Raw genomic sequence first — 20,543 nt, 5'->3', positions numbered from 1 at the left:
ACACAACTTAGCACTAATTGTAGAAAAAGCATTTCCACTAATAAGCAACATAATGAAACCACACTCTCTATACACTTGACTACTAGTATCCAGCTTCTCAAAGAAGACACCCTAAGGAAAACATAGTCAGTTATTCAGACTACTATAACAAAACACCTTAGACTGGGTAATTTATAAACACTAGAAATTTATTTCTCATAGTTCTGGAGGCTGGAAAGTCTAGGATCAAGGCTCCAGCAGATTCTGTGTCTGGTGAGGGCTTACTCTCTACTTCCAATATGGCACCTGGTTGCTGCCTTAGCTCCCTGGAACCTTTCTTTATGAGGTCACTAATTTCATTCATGAGGGTAGAGCCCTTATTATTTAATCAGCTCCTAAAGACCCCACCTCTTAATCCTATCACACTGGCAATTACATTTCAACATATGAATTTTGAGATCATAGCACCCATCAACCATAAAAAGGATTACAGTCACAAATCTGGGCTTTGGGAAAATAATAAATGTTAACATCCTCATACCCATCAACAAATACATCAACCTCATCTTCCAATTTTCAGAGATTTGGGATATGCTTTTGGGGTTGCCAATTTAATGGGTATTTCATGTAAATTTTAATCCCATATAAGAATTAAAACAATAATGTTACACAAACAGCACCAGATTACATTTCCTTGCATAATATGTTCCAAAATTAAAGTATATATCAAATATCTTGAGGAAAGTTGGGAATGGCCTAAAGCAGTCACTATCAAACTGTTCTGGCCTTGACTCAAAAAATACATTTTTACACCATGACCAAGAACTTGGTTTTAATTAAACCAAGTTTTACAACATAGCACTTATCATTATTCATGAAATCCTTTTCTAATTCATTATTTAGCTCTTTAATTCACTAAATTAATTTCACAACCTGCTAAATGGGTTAAGATCTATTTGTTGAAAAATAGTGATCTAAAGGGCGAAAATGAAAATAACTACTCTTTCTAGAAAATAAAGATACTTTGTCTTCAATGTTAAACCAGGGCTTATAATATTTAAGATGTACTGGAAACCACTCAAAGATGGTGTGAATTGAATGCTTCAGGCTTTAACACACAGTCAAGTTAACATTAAGATCAGAATCCAACAAGCCAGTAACTTTTAATGTCAGAAGATAAGTTCCACTCAGAGTTCATTCTCCTTATCAAAAATTTATGAGAATCCAAGGGCATGTTTTAGATATGCCCATGAATCAACCCTGGCTGTTGCTCACTATCACAACTATGGACCCTAGACTCCACAGTTGTCACCTTGGTGGCACCACTGCCATCTGAGGCAACGCTTACTAGTTATGCTCCAGCAGTAGGAGAAAGAGAATAATCTTTCCCTTTTGCACCTGCTGAACAAGGGGAAAGTTGGCTTCAGCCACTGGGGAGGTCCTCCAAGTCACAACCATAGCCCTTTCCCCTCATTAGTTATCCACACTGCCCTGGTGCCAGCCCAGGTTCCAGGGCTGGGAACATACTGTACCACAATTCACCATCCCTTTTCCTCCCCCCACACTGGGGCAGACTTCTTGTCCCATAGTAACAGAGAATCCTCTCCCAGGAGCCCCATCATCCTTGGACTTCCATCATCTTCAGTCCATCAGGTCCATCTGATGTCCTAAATCCCAGCTGTGGAAAGGATTCAATCCTTTTTCCCAGTAGGCCCTCCAGACCCCATGTGATCACTGGGTATGTGCATTAACTTCAGATGTCAGAGGCATCACAGTCTGGGTACAGTCCAGTCAGAACATCTTGTAAACAGAGTCTCTGTTGACTACTCTAACTTTGAGAGTCACGTCGAGGGCGGAGCAAGATGGCCGAATAGGAACAGCTCCAGTCTCCAACTCCCAGCGCGAGCGACACAGAAGACCGGTGATTTCTGCATTTTCAACTGAGCCTCTGCTGCTGATACCCAGGCAAACAGGGTCTGGAGTGGACCTCAAGCAATCTCCAACAGACCTACAGCTGAGGGTCCTGACTGTTAGAAGGAAAACTATCAAACAGGAAGGACACCTACACCAAAACCCCATCAGTACATCACCATCATCAAAGACCAGAGGCAGATAAAACCACAACGATGGGGAAAAAGCAGGGCAGAAAAGCTGGAAATTCAAAAAATAAGAGCGCATCTCCCCCGGCAAAGGAGCGCAGCTCATCGCCAGCAACGGATCAAAGCTGGACGGAGAATGACTTTGACGAGATGAGAGAAGAAGGCTTCAGTCCATCAAATTTCTCAGAGCTAAAGGAGGAATTACGTACCCAGTGCAAAGAAACTAAAAATCTTGAAAAAAAAGTGGAAGAATTGATGGCTAGAGTAATTAATGCAGAGAAGGTCATAAACGAAATGAAAGAGATGAAAACCATGACACGAGAAATACGTGACAAATGCACAAGCTTCAGTAACTGACTCGATCAACTGGAAGAAAGAGTATCTGCGATTGAGGATCAAATGAATGAAATGAAGCGAGAAGAGAAACGAAAAGAAAAAAGAAGAAAAAGAAATGAACAAAGCCTGCAAGAAGTATGGGATTATGTAAAAAGACCAAATCTACGTCTGATTGGGGTGCCTGAAAGTGAGGGGGAAAATGGAACCAAGTTGGAAAACACTCTTCAGGATATCATCCAGGAGAACTTCCCCAACCTAGTAGGGCAGGCCAACATTCAAATCCAGGAAATACAGAGAACGCCACAAAGATACTCCTCGAGAAGAGCAACTCCAAGACACATAATTGCCAGATTCACCAAAGTTGAAATGAAGGAAAAAATCTTAAGGGCAGCCAGAGAGAAAGGTCGGGTTACCCACAAAGGGAAGCCCATCAGACTAACAGCAGATCTCTCGGCAGAAACTCTCCAAGCCAGAAGAGAGTGGGGGCCAATATTCAACATTCTTAAAGAAAAGAATTTTCAACCCAGAATTTCATATCCAGCCAAACTAAGTTTCATAAGTGAAGGAGAAATAAAATCCTTTACAGATAAGCAAATGCTTAGAGATTTTGTCACCACTAGGCCTGCCTTACAAGAGACCCTGAAGGAAGCACTAAACATGGAAAGGAACAACCGGTACCAGCCATTGCAAAAACATGCCAAAATGTAAAGACCATCGATGCTAGGAAGAAACTGCATCAACTAACGAGCAAAATAACCAGTTAATATCATAATGGCAGGATCAAGTTCACACATAACAATCTTAACCTTAAATGTAAATGGACTAAATGCTCCAATTAAAAGACACAGACTGGCAAACTGGATAAAGAGTCAAGACCCATCAATCTGCTGTATTCAGGAGACCCATCTCACATGCAAAGACATAAATAGGCTCAAAATAAAGGGATGGAGGAAGATTTACCAAGCAAATGGAGAACAAAAAAAAGCGGGGGTTGCAATACTAGTCTCTGATAAAACAGACTTTAAACCATCAAAGATCAAAAGAGACAAAGAAGACCATTACATAATGGTAAAGGGATCAATTCAACAGGAAGAGCTAACTATCCTAAATATATATGCACCCAATACAGGAGCACCCAGATTCATAAAGCAAGTCCTTAGAGACTTACAAAGAGACTTAGACTCCCATACAATAATAATGGGAGACTTCAACACTCCACTGTCAACATTAGACAGATCAACGAGACAGAAAGTTAACAAGGATATCCAGGAATTGAACTCATCTCTGCAGCAAGCAGACCTAATAGACATCTATAGAACTCTCCACCCCAAATCAACAGAATATACATTCTTCTCAGCACCACATCGTACTTACTCCAAAATCGACCACGTAATTGGAAGTAAAGCACTCCTCAGCAAATGTACAAGAACAGAAATTATAACAAACTGTCTCTCAGACCAGAGTGCAATCAAACTAGAACTCAGGACTAAGAAACTCAATCAAAACCACTCAACTACATGGAAACTGAACAACCTGCTCCTGAATGACTACTGGGTACATAACGAAATGAAGGCAGAAATAAAGATGTTCTTTGAAACCAATGAGAACAAAGATACAACATAAAAGAATCTCTGGGACACATTTAAAGCAGTGTGTAGAGGGAAATTTATAGCACTAAATGCCCACAAGAGAAAGCAGGAAAGATCTAAAATTGACACTCTAACATCACAATTAAAAGAACTAGAGAAGCAAGAGCAAACACATTCGAAAGCTAGCAAAAGGCTAGAAATAACTAAGATCAGAGCAGAACTGAAGGAGATAGAGACACAAAAAACTCTCCAAAAAATCAATGAATCCAGGAGTTGGTTTTTTGAAAAGATCAACAAAATTGACAGACCACTAGCAAGACTAATAAAGAAGAAAAGAGAGAAGAATCAAATCGACGCAATTAAAAATGATAAAGGGGATATCACCACCGACCCCACAGAAATACAAACTACCATCAGAGAATACTATAAACACCTCTACGCAAATAAACTGGAAAATCTAGAAGAAATGGATAATTTCCTGGACACTTACACTCTTCCAAGACTAAACCAGGAAGAAGTTGAATCCCTGAATAGACCAATAGCAGGCTCTGAAATTGAGGAAATAATTAATAGCCTACCAACCAAAAAAAGTCCAGGACCAGATGGATTCACAGCTGAATTCTACCAGAGGTACAAGGAGGAGTTGGTACCATTCCTTCTGAAACTATTCCAATCAATAGAAAAAGAGGGAATCCTCCCTAACTCATTTTATGAGGCCAACATCATCCTGATACCAAAGCCTGGCAGAGACACAACAAAAAAAGAGAATTTTAGACCAATATCCCTGATGAACATCGATGCAAAAATCCTCAATAAAATACTGGCAAACCGGATTCAGCAACACATCAAAAAGCTTATCCACCATGATCAAGTGGGCTTCATCCCTGGGATGCAAGGCTGGTTCAACATTTGCAAATCAATAAACATAATCCAGCATATAAACAGAACCAAAGACAAGAACCACATGATTATCTCAATAGATGCAGAAAAGGCTTTTGACAAAATTCAACAGCCCTTCATGCTAAAAACGCTCAAGAAATTCGGTATTGATGGAACGTACCTCAAAATAATAACAGCTATTTATGACAAACCGACAGCCAATATCATACTGAATGGGCAAAAACTGGAAAAATTCCCTTTGAAAACTGGCACAAGACAGGGATGCCCTCTCTCACCACTCCTATTCAACATAGTGTTGGAAGTTCTGGCTAGGGCAATCAGGCAAGAGAAAGAAATCAAGGGTATTCAGTTAGGAAAAGAAGAAGTCAAACTGTCCCTGTTTGCAAATGACATGATTGTATATTTAGAAAACCCCATTGTCTCAGCCCAAAATCTCCTTAAGCTGATAAGCAACTTCAGCAAAGTCTCAGGATACAAAATTAATGTGCAAAAATCACAAGCATTCTTATACACCAGTAACAGACAAACAGAGAGCCAAATCAGGAATGAACTTCCATTCACAATTGCTTCAAAGAGAATAAAATACCTAGGAATCCAACTTACAAGGGATGTAAAGGACCTCTTCAAGGAGAACTACAAACCACTGCTCAGTGAAATCAAAGAGGACACAAACAAATGGAAGAACATACCATGCTCATGGATAGGAAGAATCAATATCGTGAAAATGGCCATACTGCCCAAGGTAATTTATAGATTCAATGCCATCCCCATCAAGCTACCAATGAGTTTCTTCATAGAACTGGAAAAAACTGCTTTAAAGTCCATATGGAACCAAAAAAGAGCCCACATCTCCAAGACAATCCTAAGTCAAAAGAACAAAGCTGGAGGCATCACGCTACCTGACTTCAAACTATACTACAAGGCTACAGTAACCAAAACAGCATGGTACTGGCACCAAAACAGAGATATAGACCAATGGAACAGAACAGAGTCCTCAGAAATAATACCACACATCTACAGCCATCTGATCTTTGACAAACCTGAGAGAAACAAGAAATGGGGAAAGGATTCCCTATTTAATAAATGGTGCTGGGAAAACTGGCTAGCCATAAGCAGAAAGCTGAAACTGGATCCTTTCCTTACTCCTTATACGAAACTTAATTCAAGATGGTTTAGAGACTTAAATGTTAGATCTAATACCATAAAAATCCTAGAGGAAAACCTAGGTAGTACCATTCAGGACATAGGCATGGGCAAAGACTTCATGTCTAAAACACCAAAAGCAACGGCAGCAAAAGCCAAAATTGACAAATGGGATCTCATTAAATTAAAGAGCTTCTGCACAGCAAAAGAAACTACCATCAGAGTGAACAGGCAACCTACAGAATGGGAGAAAATTTTTGCAATCTACTCATCTGACAAAGGGCTAATATCCAGAACCTACAAAGAACTCAAACAAATTTACAAGAAAAAAACAAACAACCCCATCAAAAAGTGGGCAAAGGATATGAACAGACATTTCTCAAAAGAAGACATTCATACAGCCAACAGACACATGAAAAAATGCTCATCATCACTGGCCATCAGAGAAATGCAAATCAAAACCACAATGAGATACCATCTCACACCAGTTAGAATGGCGATCATTAAAAAGTCAGGAAACAACAGGTGCTGGAGAGGATGTGGAGAAATAGGAACACTTTTACACTGTTGGTGGGATTGTAAACTAGTTCAACCATTATAGAAAACAGTATGGCAATTCCTCAAGGATCTAGAACTAGAGGTACCATATGACCCAGCCATCCCATTACTGGGTATATACCCAAAGGATTATAAATTATGCTGCTATAAAGACACATGCACACGTATGTTTATTGCAGCACTATTCACAATAGCAAAGACTTGGAATCAACCCAAATGTCCATCAGTGATAGATTGGATTAAGAAAATGTGGCACATATACACCATGGAATACTATGCAGCCATCAAAAAGGATGAGTTTGCATCCTTTGTAGGGACATGGATGCAGCTGGAAACCATCATTCTTAGCAAACTATCACAAGAACAGAAAACCAAACACCGCATGTTCTCACTCATAGGTGGGAACTGAACAATGAGATCACTTGAACTCAGGAAGGGGAACATCACACACAGGGGCCTATCATGGGGAGGGGGGAGGGGGGAGGGATTGCATTGGGAGTTATACCTGATGTAAATGATGAGTTGATGGGTGCAGCACACCAACATGGCACAAGTATACATATGTAACAAACCTGCACGTTATGCACATGTACCCTACAACTTAAAGTATAATAATAATAAATAAATTTAAAAAAAAAAAAAAAGAGAGAGTCACGTCAAAATCAAAGATACAGACCCAAATCTCATGTGGAGGTAGCTTAGGACAGAATCTATCTAATGGGGGTTTTCGGGGAGCTGATTTCAGAAAGTCACTTCAAGACTTCTGTCTGTTATCCAGCCTATGCTAGCTAGTCTACACCTTGCCTCTTTCCTGCTATCATGTTTCCAGGAAAACAAATAATATTCTCCCTGAGACGACTGTTCATCAGGAAGCAGAGATACGATACCTACTTTACCTTTTTAGCACCCAAATACATTCACCCAAACCAGTGGTCTCAGTTAAAATCAAAACCTTTTAAGGTTCTTGATCTGGTTTTCCTGTACGGCACAGCTTCTGAATCAAAAGAAGGGGGAGAGATTCTAAATTTGGTTCAGCTGGTTTCTCATACTTCTTACTGAAGAATATCTGGAAGCTAAGAAGCAAAATATGTAGGTTGCATTTTCAGTTTTAAAACTAATGGAAAAAAATACTCAGTATATTTCACTGTTTCCAATATTTAATCTCTGTTTTTATTCACTCTCAAGAGCAATCACTTCCCCATGGGAACTTTATAACAGTTGTCTGTAGTTCATTCTGGAGGTAAAATTTCCCCTAAGAACTTGGAAATAAGGGAGATAAGAGTGGTCTCTGGGAAATAGACTTTAGGACGAACGCAATGACCAGAAGATAAAATCACTTTTAAAGAAAAAGAGTGGGTCTGGGTTTAGAAGACCTGAGACTATGCTTATTAACCAAAATCATCACCAAAGAAGGAGTACAACAAAAAGGGGGATGTGAGAGGGGCCAGGCACAACCATTTACAGAAGAAGAACAGACTTTCCTGGGCAGACTCCCCAGGCAAGATCCCCCAGACTTCTGAACTACTCACAGACCCTTCCTAATGGGAGAGCACCAAACATATTGGGCCTTGATTCATCCAATGCCTTTGTCCTAATTCAGTCCTCACTGAGCAGCCTTCCTTATGTGACTTTCTGTGTAAGCCTATCTATGGGGAAAGAAGGCACTGACCACATAGGCTTGGACTCACCTATACAACCACAGGTGTGAACTGAATCCTCTCTAAGTGCCTGGCTCTGTCCTAGACAACAGACATACAATAGAAAACTCAACAGTTCAGGTCCTTAGGGAAAACACAAACAAGCAAATAAATAAGTAACTGCAGCTAGTGATAAGAACCATTAAAAAATAATAATAATAAAGGCCATGCCTGTAATCCCAGCACTTTGGGAGGCAGAGGCTGGAAGATCGCTTGAGCCCAAGAGTTCAAGATGAGCTTGGGTAACATGGTGAAATCCCATCTCTACTACACAGAATACAAACATTAGCTGGGCATGGTGGCATGCACTTGTAGTCCCAGCTACCTGGGAGGCTGAGGCAGGAGGATCTCTTGAGCCTGAGAGTCAAAGGTTGCTGTGAGCCCAGATTGTGCCACTGCACTCCAGTCTGGGTGACAGAGACCCTGTCTCAAATAATGCTAATAATAATAATAAAGCTAGGTGATGGACTAGATAATGGCTGGGTGGTAGGTGGTTTAAGAAGAGGGATCAGGAATGGCTTATTTGAAAAAAAAAAAAATGACATTTAATTTAAGAGCAGAGACAAAGCCTACCCCAAGCATTTGTTTCGTTTTGTTTTGCTTTGAGAAGGAGTCCTGCTCTGTCACCCAGGCTGGACTGCAGTGGAGCAATCTTGGCTCACTGCAAGCTCTGCCTCCCTGGTTCACACCACTCTCCTGTCTCAGCCTCCCAAGTAGCTGGGACTACAGGCGCCCGCCACCATGCCCGGCTAATTAGTAAAGACGGGGTTTCACCATGTTAGCCAGGTTGGTCTCGATTTCCTGACCTCGTGATCTGCCCGCCTCGGCCTCCCAAAGTGCTGGGATTACAGGCGTGAGCCACCGCACCCAGCCCCAAGCATTTTCTAAAAGCATTTTCTAACTACGCTTTTTAAAACGTCATGTATTGACACGATGGTAGAGAAGAGCATGATGAAAAGACTTAGAACCAGCAATGCGAAAGGGAGTATGAAGTGTGTAGACAAGTTAGGTAATGGGTAGATTCTTTTTTTGTGCTTGCCCTTCATCAAACACAGCTGAAGCCCTACTTCCTCACTGCCAATCCCTGCCCAACCCTCTCCCAGGTTTGCACCCCCAGATGTTAAACATGACTGTGCCTCTGGCTGATAGCGTGGTGAGGATCCAGAATCTGCCATGTAACAATGGGGAAAGAGAGCTTCTCTGCAGAGGGAACAGGAAAAGCTGTCAGAGAAGAACAAACCCAATGCTTCTTTGGAACTTACAGTGAATCTGGAGCTTTATGAACACGGAGAAAAGTACAGGAGCCAGGATCAGAGAAACAGCCAAGAGCAGAGCCACAGGAAAAAGCTTTAGTTTTACTGTAAGTCCAGTAGGAAGTAAGCAAGTGACATGACCTCATTTGCATATTTATTTTTATTTTATTTTTTTGAGACAGAGTCTCACTTTGTCACCCAGGCTGTAGTGCAGTGGAGCATGAGCAGCCTCAACTTCCCAGGCTCAGGTTATTCTCTCACCTCAGCCTTCAGAGAATCTGGGATTACAGGTACACACCACCATGCCCACCAATTTTTGTATTTTTAGTAGAGATGGGGTTTCCCATGCTGCCCAGTCTGGTCTCAAACTCCTGGACTCAAGCAATCTGCCCATCTCCGCCTCCCAAAGTGCTAGGATCATAGTCTTGAGTCACCATGCTTGTTTACATATTTTAAAGATCCCATTGGCTACTAGGCGGAGAATAAACTGCAAGGCTAAAGGTAAAAGAAGCAGCAAGATTAGTTAGAAAGTTCTAAAAGTACCCTAGGCAAGCAGTGATGTGGCTTGACTAGGATGCCAGCAGTAGTGTTGGAGAGAAGAGAGTAACTTTAGGGCATATTTTGGAGATGGAGTCCCAGGATTTGTTGATAGACATGTATGTGGGGTGGAGAGTCATGCTTTGGCTTAGCAGAGTAGTGATGTTTATGGAAACTAGAAAGATTGGGCTCTTTGATGGGCTTGAGATGTCCACTAAAGGCACAAGTAGAGATTAAGTTAGGCAGCTGGGACTCCTGGGAAAACATTGAGATGAATATATAAATTAGGCACTTATCTGTGCCTAGATGATCTCTAAAGCCATGGGCATTCCCAGCCTTGAGGTGGTGATTTTTCACTGTAAATTAATAAATTGGGTAACTTATTAAGGTAGTGGGAGCCAAGCTAAGATGCCCCAACACAGCTGGTCATCCCTAGTGTGGGCCTGCCCATCTGCTTTGCCAAAGGCCTCAGTTGAGAGCTGCTTCTACAAGGTTGTTTTGTTGTGTTTCCACATATAAAACTCTGTGCCCAAGTTCCCCTTTATTCTTACGGATCAACGTGGAAATCAGAAAAAGTGATATTTATTTAAAATGTTTTTGAAAAAATGCATGACAGTGCTTATTTGGTGGAATAAAGAAATATTACACAAATAAAAGAGAAACTTAAATAAGCAGATTAAGCAATACAACCAAACACTTGTGTAGACCTTTTCTGAGGCAACATGCAGTAACCAGAGCTCCTTGACTCTGAACTCAATGTGGAAAGGCTCTATTGGTTAAGTAACCTAACGAAACAAGTACCCCAAAAAGTCATGATAGACATCCTAGAATAAAATGAACATAGGGCAATTTATATTTATCCCCTTAATAGTTATTCATTGAGTAATTACTATGTAATTACTGTGTTGACTTAATGCCCTCCTGGGGCTCCTTTCTCAGCAGAGGAGACAGACCATACTAAGGGATGGAGCTGATGGAGGTGGGTGTGAAATACCTTTTGACCAAGGTAAGAAGGTGATAGGCAGTTCCAACGAGAAAAGGACCCTTAGTTAAGCTGCCCCTAATGGGGCAGCTGGGCTCAGGATCTGCTGAACCAGCCTGAGAAGGCTGAACCTTCTCTCCTCTAGGCTCTATGCTTCATTTTAAGTGCCCATCTTTCCCCCTCAGGCTGATGGCTGCATCCTGTAAACCATTTAAGTGTTAAGATCCAAGAATGCTTGACTTTTCATTTCAGATTATGTAGGATGAACCAGTTTAGGTAAAGGAAGTTTCCTTAGTATCACTTCCAATTGACTAGAAATTTACCATGGGGTTTGTGGCCAGTGCCCTGACTGGCTATAAACACGTCTTGCTCTGCAGGTCACTGACCTGAGTGTGTATTTCCCTCAAGGACCTGGGAGAGAGGAGTGACTATGGCAGGACAAGGTTCACCTTATCTTGAAGTCCCTAGGCCAAAAATTTTATTAGTAGCACTCTTAACTAGCACCTCCATTTCATTATTGCCAACAGTCAGGCTTTTAAAGGGCTTCAGAGGCTACAGACTTTTTTTTCAATGTCTGAACTTCAGATGAGTTGTCATAAAATCACCTTTGTTCTACATGATGCATTGTGCCTGGATGAAACAACTCATTATAAAAGGAGAACACTGCCCTTCCCCACCATGTCAGAATTCAGTGTTTGCCACAAAGGCAGCATCAGCTTCAACCGAAGATAATAGTCACATACACATACTCACAATCACAGCTGAGTTTGATATTTTACCTATGACAGTCTTTTATTAAACTCTTTGTAAGAGATTTTAAATACTTTCATTCTTTATAACTTATTTGGATAACACTGCACAAGAATGCCCCTCCCTTTCCCCATTTCTCTGCACTATCACCAAAGGCCAGTTGTATTCTAGATAATCAGCACATAAAGTAAAATCAGAAAAGAATTAATTATTTCCATGTTTACCTATAAAGATAATGGTTTGAAACCTGTTACTGTGTTTTTCTTCCTGGATAATTCCTCATTGGAAATTACAGAACACAGGCTCTAGGTGCCACAGCCTTTTGAAAACTTCTATCCTGAGAGGATCACAGACCTTGCCTTACCTTTAGTTGAACTAGATGTACATCCACATGTTTGCTGTCCGAATCCTGCTGGACTGAATAGGTTAGGTCTCGGACCCTCTCTGAGGTCATCCGGAGCCAGGTCTCAATTTCAGGTAAGTGGAGGACAATTTTCCAGTCAGCCCCTGTGTGTAGTGGGGGTGGCTTTTCATACTGCTGGTCAGAGTCCATGTCCTTCATTGCCTCTTCTCCCTCACCCTGCTCCACAGTGGGGGTCACATTGATGGCCATGGGTGAAGCATCAGTAGCCATGGGATCCAGGTCCTGTGACCTCAGGGGGGAAAGTGTCACGCTCATGGTTAACATGGAGAAGTCTAAACCTCACTTCTTTCCAAAACAGCTGAAAGGCAAGAGGAAAGAAGAAAGCAAGAGTCAGTCAAGATTGCCAAATAAAGAAATGATACTTCACAGAAGAAACAGGATTTCTAAATTAAGCCAGATTTCTAAATTAAGAAACCATAGCTCATAACAAAAACAGAAAGAGGTGTTTTGATTTTCTACATGGTAGCCCCAAGAGCCAGGAAATAATATGAACATAAAACCATTGTGATATTGCCTACTACCCCCCGCCACCCCCATCTATTTTTCCCTCATTTCTTAGTAACAAAATCCGAGTTTTTAGCTGTTCATATTCCTGCCCAGAATTTAAAACTACATTCCCCATCTCCTTTGCAGCTAGGTGTGGCCATGTTCTGGCCAATGAGTGGAATTGTTGTGTTGAAATTCTGGGAGAGCTGCTTACAGGGAGCTGACTCAATTAGGAGGGGCTCCCTTTATGCCCTTCTACTTTCCTCCCCTTCTTCCAGCCTGTGACGTGGACTTGATGGCTAGAGCAGCTGGCAACCCAGACCCAGAAAGGCCTTTGACTATGATAGGTGGAGGATGGTGGAGCATGGAGGTAGAAACACGGGTCCCATATGATAACAGAGGAGCTACCATACCAGGTCTGAGTGCTGCCCTGTATTTCTTTTATGTGAGAAAAAAGCCAAACTTCTATCTTGTTCAAGCCACGATTATTTTGGGCTTTTTTACTAAAAGTATCCAAACATCATTTTGACTATAAAATCAACATATTCAATACATGGGACAGCTACAGTGGGAAGATGTTCTAACTACAAAAAACACTGAGCTGAATTCAGGAGATATTGCTCCTTTCTATGACTTGTTAGCTAAATAATAACCTGTGACAATCCCAAATCTTTACTTTCCTAGAAAATATAAATCATGGATTGTACTGAATAGATCTAATTAACTCTCAATCTAAATTATATTAATATTTGGTTATATGGAATTTTTAGAGGTTTCTGGAATTTTAAGGGTAATAAATTGGTCTGAAATACATAAACAGTAAAATATTAACCAAATAAGTTAAAATAACGTAAGTGTAATTCATCATAAAGTAAGGTTGGGTTTTAAGATAAATTTAATTAGTTTAATTATCCAGCTATTAAATTTATCTCTCTTCTGGAACCAGTCTAGTATAACAACAACTTTTAGGCTCTTGTATTTTAAAATAAATAAGCACTATTTTTAGTCTCAGGAGCAGCTTTTTCTACTCAAGGCAATGAATTTCTTTTTCTTTTATAATTTTTTGTCTGGTTCTACATATTCAAGTTAGTTTATACCGTTATTCCCCCAAAGATGAAAGGTGACTCACCAAAAGATCAGAAATTAAATGTGATTGTCAAAAAGTAGTTCATATTTGTATAGTAACAAATATTCAACAACAGAAGCAAAATTATCTTTACATACCAAAAGAGAGGGGAAACTTTAGAAATGCTTCCAATTTGACTGGAAACATGTATCTTTCCATACAGGAATGAGGAGTGGAAATAAAAAAGACTTGTTGAGTTGACAAAAGCCTTAAGACTAAGTCACTGCTATGACATATTTTTTCAGAATCTTTCCAATACTGCAGCATAATCCCTTTCTCTAATTTCTTAAGCATCTAACTTTTGAATTAAATGATGAGGAGAAGGCCAGGCGCGGTGGCTCACGCCTGTAATCCTAACACTTTGGGAGGCGGAGGCAGGCGGATTACCTGAGGTCAGGAGTTCAAGACCTGCCTGGCCAACATGGTGAAGCCCCATCTCTACCAAAAATACCAAAAATTAGCCGGGTGTAGCGGTGGGCGCCTGTAATCCCAGCTACTCAGGAGGCTGAGACAGAAGAATCGCTTGAACCCGGGAGGGGGAGGTTGCGGTGAGCTGAGCCAAGATGGCACCATTGTGCTGTAGCCTGGGCAACAAGAATGAAACTATGTCTCAAAAAAAAAAAAAAAAAAAAAAAAACCAGAGAGAATTACAGATAAATTTTTAAAACAAAGTTATTTGCACAGAGCAAAATATATGTCATAAAGTAGGTTTACCACTTTGATACCTGCCTTAGAGAATGGCTTCAGGCTTCAATTAGATAGCCTCCTCCACCTGATTGCAAAAGGCAGAAATCCATACCCCACACTTTTTTCTTTCCCATGAATATAAGGCAGACACCCCACATTTTTAACTATGCTTGTATTCTCTTTTAAAAGTAATAAGAATACTAGACCCAGCTATTAAAAAAAAAAAAAATTAGAAAATAACAAAATTTCACTGAGAGGGATAAAACTCCAGGAAGAGTAAGCTACCATACCACTTCTTCATAAACCATACTCCAGCCTCAGGCTGATTCCAACTTCTCCAATTTTTTTTTTTTTTTAGACAGAGTCTCACTCTGTCACCCAGGCTGGAGTGTCGGCCAGGCTGGAGTGCAGTGGCATGCTCTCGGCTCACTGCGAGCTCCACCTCCCGGGTTCACGCCATTCTCCTGCCTCAGCCTCCCGAGTAGCTGGGACTACAGGCACCCGCCACCACGCCCGGCTGCTTTTTTGTATTTTTAGTAGAGACAGGGTTTCACCGTGTTAGCCAGGATGGGCTCGATCTCCTAAGCCACCGTGCCTGGCCCCAAATTTTTAATATTTAGAAAAGATTATTAATTGAGCCACTGCCCTCTGGGGGTAAGTTTAGAATCACAATCCTAGAGAAGGAATCTGATACATAAAGGTTAATAAGGTTTCTAGTTCAAGAACATAGAACTGGTTATAAAGGGAGACACTGGTGTCACAACGGTTTCCTCTTCTAAGAAGCCAGAGTCATTGAAACTAGAAAACTGAATGCTGAGCCAGGGCAGCATACAATGAACTGTTTAAGCTACACTCACACACACACACTCGCCCACAAAACCCTGCCCCAAAGCCCTGCACAACTGAAAAACAGTGCTTAGTCACTGTGTTTTCTCTGAAACTCCTAAGTCAAGGCAGGGCCTTCCTTGGAATACACATCCTACTGTAAACTAAAAAACACACTAAAGAATTAGCTCAGTGCAATTTATGCCCCAACTTGCAACATTTCCATATACACCATTATGTGCACTAAGCACACTGCAGTTTTATATGATTCGGGGTAAAATGCTCCACACATTTCTTGGCCTCAGTTTCTTCATCTGTAAAATGACAAAATTGAACTAGATGGCCAGTAGGATCCCATTTGCCCTAAGAATCTGTGATTGCCTAGGGTTATTTATCCAGAGATTTGGAAGCTCTTGGAAGTTTCCTGCCTATCCTGAGAGCTGTGTAGCTACTAAATGATGGTCTCCATTTTATCAAAGCATACAAGTATTATTGATAGATGTGTCCTACTTAATGAAAAGGAATAAATTGCTATCATGAAAAAAGCATTTTGTTAAGTCATCATTTACACATTTTTTGTTGCTAATTCTTCCCAGAGGAACAAACATGGGAGATTCTCCCCTCTAGAAGTCTGCCACTTAAGACTGACAAAACAGATGTGGTTATATACGTAGAAGACAAATCAGAATAAAATAAAAATATGAAACAAAAGCATAGCTGGAGAGGAGAGGATGTGCATCCTATGTGAGTAAAGTACAAAGAAATCTTACATTCAAGCTGCCAAAGCAAAATTTTCCTGTAACTATAAAACTTTTACCTAGATGCTATGTTTCCACATTTAACTGATCAGACTATACACAAGAGAATTTCTATAACCTGCAGAAATAAAGCAAAGTGTGCTTTACTCAAGTTTCATTTCAACTTCTATTTACTTTCCCTCACATATATCTTTGCCACTAGGAAAAGAATGGTATATGTATCATTAAGCACAGCAAGCCTGGGTAGTAGCATAAAATGGATTAATTGCCCATTTTCATGAAAAGAAATTACCACATTTTTCAGTTGTTAGTAGTAGTTCACATTTAAATGTAGCATATATGGATGGTCATACTCTATTTCTGATTTTAACAGAATCACATCTGATTTTAAAGATAAATTATAATTTTTTTAAAATGCTTCCCATTGTGGAAACCTACAGTAACAGTCTTTGTGAATATTTTTCTTGCCCTTATCAGGATTATTCAAGTTTCTTTCTCACCAAGCTAATTACTCCATTTGAATGCAAACAGAAAGCAGGAAATTGAGCATAAGTCTATATTTGTAAATAACATAAGTTTTGAATTCTTTTTTACAAGTCATCTTGCAATAAGATTTCTTTCTAGTCACAGAGACGTTTTTTAAAAAGCTTAGACTACAAGTTCTGATAGTGAAAATAAAAAAATTTGACTAAGTGCACACAGGCACCCACCAAGTTGCAACTCTGGCTCCAAGATGGTGTGAAGGGAGTGATCAGCCAGCTTTTTGGAACCCAGTGACCTCTCATCTCCCTCCCCCTACATCAAATGCTTGTCTGCGGCCACCTTTCCAACATTAGCGATAATACCACCTTTATCCCAGCTGCTGTTAAAAATAACATCCATCAAATCCTTTCCTTTACACAAATCCAAAGAAGAGGCAATAATTAAAGTGCAATAGCTGAAAGCAGTAATTATTTTAAGGCTTTTTAAAAAAAAGTTATAAAAGGGTTTTCCCATCTTACTCTATAATCCTATAGAAACATGCCATGGATGGCTTATTAACAAGAACTGTTTCTGTGATCTCGTGTCCACAAGTTTTGGGTTGGAGCCTGACGCTAGCAGAAGGCATTCGACTTGAATAAACAAACACAGTTAAATTAGAAAAGTTCATTCGACCAAATCAGGAGACAAAAAAGTTCAGCTACATCGCCATCAAAACTTCCCACCTCCCTCTCCTTTCTTTTACAATTTTTTCTCTTAAATAAAATAACAGAAAAGCCAGGTATCTTGCCGACTGTACTCACTGTAAATGGTTCTGTCCCTAATGGCCCTTCAGGATTAATCATCTGGCTCCTCCTCTCCCCGCTGTTTCTTTTCTTGTGGCCAAACAATATGAAGGCCAGTGTCGGGGCTGCACCATGCTGGAGGACACTGGTGCCAGTAGGGTCCCAGCTTCATACTCCCTTAGTGGCCTAAATCTCTTGGGCAGAGAGGGCTGCTATGCAGTCCCTATTTGGAAGCTAATGTATAAGCTCCAGGATTGTGCAGTCATAGGCAGACCTTTTGCAAACAAGCAGTGATGAGTGGGCTGAGAAAAAGGAGACAGTTGCCAGAACAAGGATCACTATAGAAAAGAGTCTTTGGGTGGACAGAGCACTTACAATCATGGTTCAGAAGAATCAAGACTATACTCTCAAAAACCCCAACAATCTTAAAGCAGGATAAATTAATAGTACTGTGCTAACATGACTAGCTGACAAAGCCAACTTCAGCCAAATAAATTCCTGCTCTGTCTCAGCAAGAAACTGTTCTTTCCATGTAAGAGCATTATCATGAGTACAGTTTGAGAGGCAGTCTTTTCATCATGTAAATCAACCCTAAGCCTACATTCTTATTCTCAGTCTTTCTCGCCCTGCTTACTCCTTAAAACATAAGCAAGTGATTAAAGCATAATTCTAGTCAAATTAACAGATGTGCTTGCTACATAGCACTTATTGCAGAACAGAGGTAGAAAAAATTATATTAAGCATCACATAATTTTCCTTTTTCTCCCCCTTCATTTCTTCTCTTACATTTTTATAACCACTCTTCACAGAACCTATTCATACAGACACTGAATTTAGAAATAAATAAAAAAATCCTCTGGCCTGTTTCAATTTTTGTCTAAGGTTAGCTCTCATGACTTGATTGCATTAAGGAGAAAGACAGAAACTCCAGAGGTGTACCCTGTATCTGATTCCAGGATACCAGATTGGGCTCTGCAAAGAAAACACAAAAGCAAATTTAATACATTGGTTAATTAAATGCCACTGCCTAACCAGATAGATGAGGGTCTGATTCGTCACTTAGTTTTAAATCTTGCTGCCTGCCTACGTCCCATGCCTTTTGTTGGGTCAAGAGCTGGGAAACTTTAAATGGCTTTAAGCTCTAAAATAGAAGAGGCAAAGAGTTGCTGCCAAATATTAAGTTAAATTTGTACTTAGGGAAAAAGTTAAAGTGGCTTCTGTAAGATGCTCCTAAGGAAATGTCCATAATTGCTTCCTGATGCCTTCTTCTCCTTTGCTCTCTTTCCCTGCCCACCCCAGTGCCCTCCAGCACTCACGTAGAGTAACACTGTTTAGTGAGAGCACTGTAGTAGCCCCAGAATAATCTTACTTTCTAATCCTCTTGCAATAACAGGCCAGCCTACAAGTGGATGTCAGTGAGGAGAAGGACTACAAGTGCCCCAGGGGGGAAACAGCATGTCAATAGGGGAGCCCAAACAGATTTCCATAATTTAAAAGATCTCGGTGTTATCATTGGTGTTTCTCTCTCCTTTCCCTTTTTGAATATGTCCTTTTGTACAGCTGTGCCCCTCGGCAGATGGGTGATTACATTCTGCTAATCACTTAGAGACCATGCACCATCTCCTGGGTCTTTCCTCAAATACCCGCTAACTCCCTTGCCCAGAGAACAGTCTGCTATCAACCATAACACACTTAATCAATCATCTTCTCCCCTCAAACCTTCCTCCTACCCCTCTCCCCAATTATTCAGATCTTCCTGTGGCAGGGATACTGAGATTGACTCAGATATTCATCATGCCTTCTGTATTTTCTTTCCTCCACTACAGCAGTCATTTCCTGTCACACAGAGATTCATTTGGCTGCTTCAGGCAGGCAGCCGCAGTGGCACCCATGGTCATCAGTATGTGGACCTGGACTCAGTGAACACTAATGAGCATTCATACTTCTCACCCTCATCCCAAGTTGCTAAAAATCACCTTAAAATATTAGGCAGTCACCTTTCTATTGTTCAAGAAATTGTGAGAGACTGGATTTGTAAAACTTTAATACATAATTTGTACAATTGTTGCCTTTGTCAATGCTATTAAGGTAAAGAAAATGAAACAAGATTCATTTCAAATCAACTGACATTTAGTGGTCAGTATTTAAATCAACTGACATTACTGAAAATCAACTATATAAAAGGCATTCTATGTATATGTGACTCATCATATTTACCCTCAAGGAAATTATAACTTTATAGAAACAATCTCTCTCTCTCTCTCACCTCTCTCTCTCCTCTCCCCGTCTCCCCCTGACCCAAACACATACTCATACCTACTGCACCGACAGGCTATGGTCAAATATATGAAGGGCAAAAACAAACAAACAAAAGCCCAGTAAGGCCCCAGGAGTGTCAATTATCCTGAGTAAAGGAAAGATAAGTGCGAACCTTTACCACAGAAGGTAATATTTCAGGTGGCTTATAAAAATGGGTCTGGAATTCCCTACTCAATAAATGGTGCTGGGATAACTGGCCAGCCATATGCAGAAGATCAAAACTGGACCCTTCCTAACACCATATTCAAAAATTAACTCAAGATGAATTAAAGACTTAAATGTAAAACCTAAAACTATAAAAACCCTGGAGACAACCCAGGCAATACTATTCAGGACATAGGCATGGGCAAAGATTTCATGATGAAGACACCAAAAGCAATTGCAACAAAAGCAAAAATTGACAAATGGGATCCAATTAAACTGAAGAACGTCTGCACAGCAAAAGAAACTATTAACAGAGTAAATGGACAGCCTACTGAATGGGAGAAAATCTGTGCAAACTATGCATCTAACAAAGGTCTAATATCCAGTATCTGTAAGAAACTTAAACAAACTTACAAGAGAAAAACAACCCCATAAAAAAGTGGGCAAAGGACATGAACAACTTCCTTCCTTCCTTCCTTCCTTCCTTCCTTCCTTCCTTCCTTCCTTCCTTCCTTCCTGCCTTCCCGCCTTCCCGCCTTCCCGCCTTCCCGCTTTCCCGCCTTCCCGCCTTCCCGCCTTTCTCTTTCTCTCTTTCCTCTGTTGCCCTGGCTGGGATGCAGTGGCACAATCTCAGCTCACTGCACCTCTTCCTCCTGGGTTCATGTGATCCTCCCACCTCAGCCTCC

The 20,543-nt window shown here is 40.6% G+C and overlaps 1 protein-coding gene across 2 annotated transcripts in view; it reads right to left on the bottom strand.

Moving 5' to 3' along the window:
- AKAP6 (A-kinase anchoring protein 6) overlaps nucleotides 1-20,543 on the bottom strand; it is a 526,643-nt gene that overhangs the window by 403,762 nt on the left and 102,338 nt on the right. The window contains exons 1-2 of one of the 2 annotated variants that reach the window (XM_077940883.1): nucleotides 17,413-17,543; nucleotides 12,188-12,545 (exon numbers count right to left, since the gene is read on the bottom strand). In XM_077940883.1, coding sequence (XP_077797009.1) covers nucleotides 12,188-12,511 — 324 coding nt within the window. In that variant the 5' untranslated portion in view covers nucleotides 12,512-12,545; nucleotides 17,413-17,543. Of the gene's footprint in view, nucleotides 1-12,187; nucleotides 12,546-17,412; nucleotides 17,544-20,543 lie in introns of those variants that run through there. The other variant, XM_015143518.3, reaches the window with a different exon arrangement.

This window comes from Macaca mulatta, chromosome 7 (assembly GCF_049350105.2).
Source record: "Macaca mulatta isolate MMU2019108-1 chromosome 7, T2T-MMU8v2.0, whole genome shotgun sequence".
Taxonomy (NCBI): Eukaryota; Metazoa; Chordata; class Mammalia; order Primates; family Cercopithecidae; genus Macaca; species Macaca mulatta.
This window is presented reverse-complemented; position numbering and strand designations above follow the sequence as displayed.